The sequence below is a fragment of the Cryptomeria japonica genome, chromosome 8 (assembly GCF_030272615.1).
Source record: "Cryptomeria japonica chromosome 8, Sugi_1.0, whole genome shotgun sequence".
Lineage (NCBI taxonomy): Eukaryota > Viridiplantae > Streptophyta > Pinopsida > Cupressales > Cupressaceae > Cryptomeria > Cryptomeria japonica.
Genome location: NC_081412.1, coordinates 133,604,894 through 133,614,868, shown reverse-complemented (window position 1 = coordinate 133,614,868; position 9,975 = coordinate 133,604,894). Strand labels below are relative to the sequence as shown.

Genomic DNA, 9,975 nt, shown 5'->3' with positions numbered 1-9,975 from the left:
TCAGCCCAACCAAGGCAATCAAGATATGACCTCCATGAAAAATACTATAAAATTATCAATTTGATGTCTCCATTAAAGGGTGTTCCCTGATGCCCTATGCCTAATGCCAACCGTGTATCTATATGCATATGGCTGCTTAGCACCAAGATAAACATGGACAATCGGCCGAAAGCTAGCTATGTGCTTCCAAGCCCATACCTGGAGCAATGTGATCTCGCAACCAATAGACTTATGTCCAAAATAAACAACCCCATGCATCTTATGATATAAAGTGGCCATTAAGAAAGGACCCCAAGGATAAACACGTCTGTGTATGACCATATCATGGATAACTCTACCCCAACCAACTGAAAAATCCATGTGTCCTATCAGGAATTAGAGGACCAACTACAATGTTGCATAATACGATAGTCAGATCATCATAATCCAAAGCATCCCACAGGATATCATATCCATCCCGTATCTATAGATCTTTCTCATTACACTTAAATAGATCACATAAACCCTAGATACCATCTACAACCAAATGTAACTTTGGCACCATAGATGGGAGTGTGAAGAATACACCACACATCCTCCAAGGTAACTGATGCCTCTCCTGTGGGCAAATAAAAGGAACAAGTCTCCAAGTGCCACTGCTCAACCAAAGCAGTAATAATGGCCCCGTTGGTCGTAACCTATGGAAGATGGAGAATATGGTATAATCCCAAATGCCTAATCAGAGCAACCTCCTCTTGTGACAACTCATCTCGTCGATCAAGACCATCAGGCCTCGTCTGTCTTCTTATCAGCACACGAAAGTTCTCTTGCAAGCGAAACATGAGAAACTATTAGATAATTTATTCGCACAACAAAAAATCAAATCAAGTATTCTAGAAAAAATTCACAATCAACAAATGCGAACTGATAATTTCAATTATGTATCAGAAATAGTGAAATGAGAACCAATTAATACAATTGCAAATTAAAAATAAAAATTGTGAATCATTTAAAGCAATTGTGCAAATTTTTAAATACAATTGCGCATTCAAAAGAAAATTGTGCATCATTTAAAACAATTGCACATAAATATTAACAATTGCGAACAAATCGACATACAATTGCACATAAGTTAAATTTTTTTTGCTCTGACATCAAAACAAAAAAAATGGAAAAATAGGCAAAAACGAGCAAATTTTTTGAAATACGTACCATGCCTTCAATGCCAGGAGGTCTCTAGTATGAACACACTCGATTAGGTAGGTGCAATCTCACTCTATGGTCCGCCATCACGCTCCAAAGTCGTAGGAAACACTAAAATCACTAAGAGCTCAAGAAAATAAAAAGGATGCAGATGACCTAATGAAAGGGCTAATTCACTATTTATAGCTCAAAATTAGGGTTTTTACCACTCTAACGACCATGGTCCCCCTGAAATTCAACCCACTTGTAGCATAGTCAAACAAATTCTAAATCGCTCGAAACTTCACATGATTGCTCACTACCATGGTATCGAAAAAATGGTCTTAATTTAATAATTTTTTGACCACTTTTTTCGAGGGGGCATATTTACACTATAAGCATTACCGAGGCATACATGGGCATAATTTCTTTCATTTTCTTTGAAACAATGTCATCTCGACATTGTGTCAAAGAGGGGCAAATGTAGACACTAAAAAATGTCTTTTTGATCATCACTAATTATTCGTCATAATTAATTGAATAATTCTTCAATTATTTAATTAAGCTAATTATTCTTCTAAACTGACTCAATCATCACCCTTCATCATTACTAATCAATCTATTTCTATTCTTTAATTAATTATTCATTTAACTCTTTCTTAAATACTAATTATTTAATTAATTACGACTTATTCCTCATTTAAATAATCTTAATTATCTAATTAATTCTATTTCTAATGTTTAAATAATTTATTTTAAACTATTTAAATTAATTAACTTATTCCTCCAATTCCCAAAATTTGGATTTTAAATAATTCCATCTAATTTCATTTCTCTCAAATTCACAATTCCACAAATCAAAATTTTAGTCAATTTCATGTGCATTTCAGCATTCGAAAATCAAAATTTAAATTGAAATTGAAAATGAAAATCAAATTCAATTCAAAATCCTACAACACATGTTGAAATCATAACTGATTGATGAAATTAGTTAACTAATCAGTTAACTCAGTTAACTCCTCAATCACCCCTTTTCACTCCTAATCACCTTTTTTGATTGATCAATCAATCCACTTATCTTTCCAATCCATTCAGTCAATTGGATAATCTATTCAGTTCACTATCCACTCAATCTTGTTGACTTCTCAATCAATCCTGTTAACAGACCAATCTATTGAGTTAACAAATCAATGAAGAAGAGTTCACTAATCAAACAATTTTATTTGACTATCAATCAACACTTGAGTTCGTTTTCTCACCCCATCTATGTTGAAAATCTATAAATACAAAACCATTTTCTTAATTCAAGATAGAATCACAGTCTTCAAAACAATTGTCTACTTTATGCAGGAATCACAATGCAATACTTGAGAGCCACCTTTATACACAATTCAGGGAAGAGCAATGGAAGACTTGCTACATCAATTGAGGGAGTCTTAATTAGATTATTTATCCAATTCAATTGATTTTTCATTAGTCTATTATCATTTAGGAATAATCTTAATTAGATTAGAGTTGTGATTCTCTCTTTCATATCTGATTATGTTCTTTATGACCAATTTACCCCTAAGAAACATAAGTATATTCTCTTTAAATCTAATCTATACATAATTTATATCTTGGATTCTTTTCTTCCAATTATTTCTTGACATGAGAATGACCTCCTTCCTATGTTACATAATATACTTAGCCTCTACATTGACACACTCATCATTTTAAATGTTATATGTTTATAATATCCTATGAAGGTATCCCATACACCATGTAGAATGATACTTTCCCAATCAACATATTTACTAAATTATTGTATGCAAACTCAACTTGTGCAATACAGATTCCCATTGCATGACTCCAATAGAATATTTGAGAAAATTGTCAAGACACCTATTAACAACCTCATTTTAACCGTCTATTTATAGGACAAAGGATAATTATAATTAAGCTACATGCCTAACTTCTTCCATTATAAATTTCCAAAAAAACAAAAAAAACAATATATCCCTATAAAAGATTATACTTTGTGATGACCCATGCATTCTTATGACATCCTTGAAAAATAGGTCAATAAAACTATAATCAACATTCCATTTGTAATAAGAAATAAAGTACGCCATTTTGAAAACCTATTGATTATAGAGATAAAAACATTACTTCTCTAAGTTCATGGTAATCAAAGTATGTAATCTATGGATAGTTCCTTCCAAGGTATATCTAGCCTACACAAGGATCATACAACTCTATATTTTGTGTGATTTCCTTTGTTACTTGTAATTCTCAACAATTATTTTCACATATCGGCACAAATTGATAATTAGTATAGTTCTAACATGGCTACTTCCTTGTTTACACCAAATTATCTTATGAGTCTACCATTATGTAATTCAAGAATAACATTCTTCCTCATCTAACTAAACACGATGACTAATTATTTTCTTTCGAACAAGTATCCTTCATGTCATATATCTAAAATTTTGATTTGTGTGTCATACAAATCCTTCAACATTCTATCCCTACTAGTTCAATTATCATTGTGGAGAACAATGCATACCTCCCACAAAAGGAGCTACAACTTTTTAGTTGCACTAGCTCTATGATTCACCACAATATATATTAAATTTTTATATATTTAAATTCTCTCTCATATGCACTTAGTTCAGCTTCATGTGATTATCTATGAATTCTAGTTTCTAGTAATCGAGCAATCCGACAATATTGTGTCCCATTTTTAGGAAATCTTGATTTTTACCTAGAACAATATATTTATGGGAAATATATTGATTTAAGCCTTAATAGGTTCCAATTAAAGAATTTTAATTGAAGAGGGTCAAATCAAACCTCATTGGATATAGGCCCTCTAGTCTTAAATCATACCTCCAATGGAATCTCCTCTGCATGTATTAAAATGATAACATAAAACCACTTTTTGTTTTTGTTTTTCGGGGATTAAATGAATTCATTTAGAAGCAATGTTTTGTCAGTATGTACCCCTTATTATAAGCTTTCAAAAAAGTATAATTTTGGATATATATTCAATTCTTTGGTCTTTGCTTGGTTGTTGGCAATTCTTGCTTTGTAATCTTCTTTGGTGTTTAATAAATTTTTACCCTTATGTAAAAAAAAAAGTAATAAATATACGTTTTTCACCGAACATTAATATATTTGTTTCAAACATGTGGAAAAATAAAAAGTTAAAGAAAAAAATCTAAGATATATGTTCCCTAGGCATTGGTGTCATCATTTCAACAAAAAAAAAGATGTTAATTCAAATGTATACCAAAAAAACTATGCAAGAAGAGATATACCTCTATCCAAATTATAATTACTTTGACAAAAAAATCTAATTAAAAATATATGCAAGAAATTTTTTTTAAAAAAATCCATTCACAAGATATTGGTATGACAATTCAATATTTTAAAAATTAGAAATTTATCCATTCTACAAAAAAATTATCCATGATGACATAGACATCACTTTAAAAAAATGTTGTTTACTATAATTTTTTTTTTTATTAAATTTACAAAAATATATTCACAATTTATTTTTTACTTCACACACACGTACACACATAATGCACACAAAATCTTATTAATCACTTGTTTGCATCATCTTCAAATTCTTAATTTTTTAGATGTTATAGGTGTCCAAAAGTGAAGATCTATTGAAAATTGCTGATTTCATTATCCTAATTTGACCAAAAAGTAGGACTTGAAATTGTAGATTGACCCAATCATCAAGTAAACTAAAATACTTATGTTAGAAAAAATATGTCTCATTGTGCACAAAGCTTGAACAATAACATATAACTCTTAGTCAAGTACCATTTCCTAGCCTCATTCAATTTTCACTCAAGTGTGTAATTGGCCTACCCTTTTGATGCAATGCTATGCCAATTATTTTTCCACTAGTATCATTATCAACATGGAAAACCTCTCAAAAATCTAGTGGTGTGAGCATGTATTTGACCTTCTTGTTTAAGAGTGAAAAATGCTTAGCAAGAACAACTATCCATTCAAATACTCACTTTTGCATGTAATATTTGAAGTGTGTGCAAAGACTACTACAATTCATAATAATATTTTTATAGAAGCTTTGCATCCCATATAAAAAAAATGTTGGAATATAGGGCCAGTATGCAATATTTCTTGAGATATAATGAATCCCAAGTATTCCATTTCCTTATTCACGAAGGTACACTTATTTAGGTTGCATACAATGGTCCTACCTTATTTTGCTTAAAAAATATGTTATTGAGATACATAGATTATTACACAATTGTCTTTGAGAGGATGTTTTAGTATGATTACATATCCACATGCACACTTTTCTATAAGTTTGTCTCCTTCCCTAATAACTGGTGACATCATTTAGTCCCACTTTCACAAATTCACATATATTTGAACTTGTCTTAACAATATTTAAACTTATTCCCATTAATTCCTCAAATTTATTGGATCTACAATTTGTATATTCATTTATAATCTTGTGATTCTATATTCTCTATCTTAAGACATTTTTCATGGGTTTGTACGCTATCTCTCTCAACAACGATCCTAAAATTTAGAATTTTAAAATTTAAAGTTGTTGACTCCCAACATTTCCTAATTACTATGAGGAGTTGACTTGTTGTATATTTGTGTGATGATTCACCATCTCATGGTATTTAAATCTTTAGAGAACTTAAAACAACAAAACTAGTGATCTAAATTGCCCATGTTCTTGTTGTTGTCTACTAATCTTTGTTAAAACCATAAAGTTGGCCCATAACAATCCTTATATAAAGCCTCTCATTATTGTGGGTATCAAGTAGAGAAATGGGGAATGGGAAAGTCTAACCTCATGATGCAAGTAAAAATGAAATGAATAATAATTGTTTTAGAACGTGCGTGATTTAATTGTTATGTAGATGAATGGGAAAGTCTAGCCTCATGATACAGGTAAAAATGAAATGAATATTAATTGTTTTCGATTGTGCATGATTTACTTTGTTGTGTATATGATTTTATTTCTTAGAATATGTTCTTATCGAGACATCAACTCAATTAGAATTCTCACTTTCCCTAAAAGTCAAGTTTTCTTGGAGCAAGAAAATCCAAATCATCAACTAAAGGTAAAAACATAAGAGGATAAATGAGGTGCTTATCAATATCCAAAAGAATAGAAAATGGATCCATTTTAGCCTTTCATAGATACCATGCAAAAATGGATGAATCCATTGTAGTGTTGCATAGCTCCCATGCAAACAGGGATGAATCCATGTTTGACATTTTCTATGATTATAAAGGTTTGGTGAAATGGTTCTTTTCTATTGTAAAGAAAAACAATAAAAAAATGAATACAAAGGTACCTAAATGCCTATGCTAAATTATTCTTCATGTATTCAACTTGTTTCCTCAATATTGAATACAACAAGTTTTAATTATATATTAAAAAAAAAATCTTCACCATTCGTAGTGAACATATCAAGTGACAATCTCATTTACTAATTTTTTCAGTAATTATAACCTAAAAATAGTAGAATGTATAAAGTGTTTGGCCATTATATATATTATTATATTATGCACGCATTGAGTTTAAGATTGACAAAGACATTTATTATTTGAATATTCTCTTAAAAATTTTGTGGTTGCAATTTTCTATTTCTTATGGATCTATAGCTGATTTTGTTTTATGCTTTCATTAATTTTAATTTTTCCCGAATTAAAAATTACTTCAAATTGTTGAATATATATTTGTATATTGTAACATTTTCGTTACTGCACTTTAGCTTTTGTTTATAGTGGCATTGAATATAATATTTTATGCAAATCTTGTGTCGGAAGTCAAAATGGATTGGCAATGGAAAATATTCAATGCCATCTATTTGGTTAGATGACAATATTATAAAGAGAAAGAAATTTGAACTTGCCAACAATAAATGCAGTTCAATCTGAATAAAACAAACCTTGTAAGTTGAATACCCTATTATCATGTAAACCTACAAATCTCTATAATAACTACCTCTATAAATCCTTGGTGGTTGTGCAAACCACATTTTTAGCTTTAATCACATTCTTAGTTTCAACAAAACAATTTTAGTTTGGAATTCTCAAGATCCCTAGGGTACATAAATATATTATGAATAAATGTAATATATATATATATATATATATATATATATATAATAGCTTATATAAATCTTAATGTAAGAGACCATTAAGAATATAAAAGTGAACACATTGGCATGTAGTTGTAGTTAATTCGACCATATCAGGAGGATGAGGTGGGTCTTCGATTGGAGGGCTCCTTTATGCATTTGAGAAGTCTTGGCTGCTAGAAATAGGGTTCCAACTATTGAAGTAGTTAATTATTAGGTTGATCGACATTCCATAGTGAGCATAATTTTTAGAAAGTTGATCTAGATTTTCTTCTAATAGGAGATTGAAAGGAATATTATCAAAATAATCCTATTCGTATGTTTTATATGATAACTCTATCCACAAAATTTTATGTTTCAAATCAAATTGCACGCAACACATAAATTGCATAGGCATGTTACTATTAAAGGAAACATTTTTTGATGCATACTTCCCATATTATCAATTATTTGAAACACAATACTCATCGTTCGTCATTGAAAATTGAAATGAATGAAAAGACCCATGTATTGGACTCTGAGTAGAGATTAAAATAAATAAAATAAAAACAAAAATGCTTTCTAAATTTTTCACTAGAAACAAATTTTGTAATATCGTAAATGAGGAGTTATATTTTTCAAAAAATTAATGAGTTTATTTATTAGTGAGTGATGGTTCATTTTGGAGCTCTTGCACTTCTCCTGGTGAAATTGAATGACTCTAAATGAGCTTGTGCAGACTGGGGATTCTTCCGGGTAATGTTATTTATATTACCCTAAATTTATGGTTTCAGTTGTACTTAATCATAAATTGAATGGGAGATTTCTGATTGAGCTTTTTGCAGGTAATTAATCATGGGATTGAGGCATCTCTGATAGGCAGTATGTTAGATGTAGCCCATCAGTTTTTCTTGCTCTCCTCTGAGGAGAAGATGAAGTATGGGAACAGTGATCTTCTGGATCCAGTGAGATATGGAACCAGCTTCAATGCCAAAATTGACAAATTTTTTAATTGGAGAGATTATTTGAAGCATTTCTGCCATCCTGTACTGCAAACTCCAGATAATCCCCCAAATTACAGGTAGTGTGTTTCTCTTCTATTAGATGAAGCAAACTTATATTAATGAAAATCTACGATCTCCTAGGTTAGAGAAGCCTTAGTGGTAATTTAGTTTGAAATAAACTCATCTAATCTAATTTTCTTCTGGTTAAGATACTGTAACTCTTTAAAACCCATATATCTGATTGGCTCATTGTTGTAAATTTTATGGAAGTAGAGATGTTGCTGGACAATACTTCAAGGAGACCAGGAAAATGGCTTTGAAATTGATGGCAGCAATATCTGAGAGTTTGGGACTGCAGCACACTTACATAGAAACTGTGTTCAGAGAGGGCCTTCAGGTTGGCGTAGTAAACTTCTATCCTGAGTGCCCACAACCAGAGCTTACAATGGGCATTGCACCCCATTCTGACCATGGGGGTCTTACCATACTGTTACAAAATGAGGTGGGAGGTCTGCAAGTGCGCCATAATGGTCATTGGGTGGCAGTGGAACCAGTTCCAAACACCTTTGTTGTCAATCTTGGTGACCATTTAGAGGTATGAGTTTTTGAAAAGTTTACCGAAATCTGCATTTGTTAATTATCAAAATAGATGATGCTGAGATTAAAGATGTGATATTTTTTGGTTTGGGGACAGATTGTGAGCAATGGGAGATACAAAAGTGTGGAGCATAGAGCAGTGGTTAATGCAGAGAGAACAAGAATGTCAATAGCAGCAGGCAATGGGCCTGCTTTTGATGCTTTGATATTTCCTGCTCCACTACTAGTTGATGAAACTCGCCCTCCACTGTATAGATCCATGTTGTATGGAGAATTTCTTAGGCTCAGAGATGAAGGCAAAGGTACCCAAGATCTGCTCAGGATACCAAAACAAGAATAGTAGATCTGACATTTTTAAAAGGGAATAATTAGGAAGCAGACAATACTATGTAAGTTTATGATAATATCCACATTTAGGTGTCTTGAGGGTGGGGGAACTTTTCCTGTGTTTTGGCTTTCTCGTTTGGCACATGCATAGAGTCTATATGTAAGCATATTTTAGTTGTAATATAGGATTGGTGACTTCTAAGTTATAGTATTTCATTTTGATACAATGAGTGTTAGTGGATACACATGGAGTTAGTTAAACATAACATTCAAATACATATGTCATCTTTATGTGGACGATGTAGAAAAGTTGTAGGAGTTGACAAAGTTGTTTAGTAAAAGTGTATATGTCTAGAGTTGTGTGGTTTGATTTAAGAGTCTTCTCATGATTGTGGTTTGATTTAAGAGAGTTCTAATGATTCCATTTTGATTTAAGAGTGCTCTCATGATTGCCTAATCTAAAATTGCATAGACACTTATAAATAATACTTATGAAAATGTGTGTGAAAACATTCTATCAAAACTTCATTCTTACATAATTTATTTTGGCATTATTTTATGTGTGCAAAATAATATTGCAACATGAGGCATATTTATATTGAGTAGATGCATAGAAGCACAAATTTTTTAGAATTATGTATAGATAATTAACACTTTCCCGTAGAGAAATGGCCTCCACTATATATGGTGGATAGATGAAGAATTGAGGTGACGTTCTTTGAAAAAATATCCATCTTATTAAATTGGTGCAAAAATTTAGTTTCTTGATCACT

At 31.2% G+C, this 9,975-nt stretch overlaps 1 protein-coding gene across 1 annotated transcript; it reads left to right on the top strand.

Moving 5' to 3' along the window:
* Positions 1–7,946: 7,946 nt before the first annotated feature.
* Positions 7,947–9,351, top strand: LOC131857550 (probable 2-oxoglutarate-dependent dioxygenase SLC1). Its single transcript, XM_059210225.1, has 4 exons — positions 7,947–7,979; positions 8,120–8,355; positions 8,552–8,873; positions 8,973–9,351. Exons 1-4 carry the CDS (start codon positions 7,947–7,949, stop codon positions 9,213–9,215), a joined length of 834 nt encoding a protein of 277 aa, XP_059066208.1. The 3' UTR covers positions 9,216–9,351.
* The last annotated feature ends 624 nt before the right edge of the window (positions 9,352–9,975 follow it).

Excerpts from the sequence above, each read along its gene's own strand:
- LOC131857550 (XM_059210225.1), top strand. The coding sequence starts at position 7,947 with ATGGTTCATTTTGGAGCTCTTGCACTTCTCCTG. Across the intron at positions 7,980-8,119 it reads GAGCTCTTGCACTTCTCCTG|GTAATTAATCATGGGATTGA; the intron begins GTGAAATTGAAT and ends AGCTTTTTGCAG. Across the intron at positions 8,874-8,972 it reads ATCTTGGTGACCATTTAGAG|ATTGTGAGCAATGGGAGATA; the intron begins GTATGAGTTTTT and ends GTTTGGGGACAG.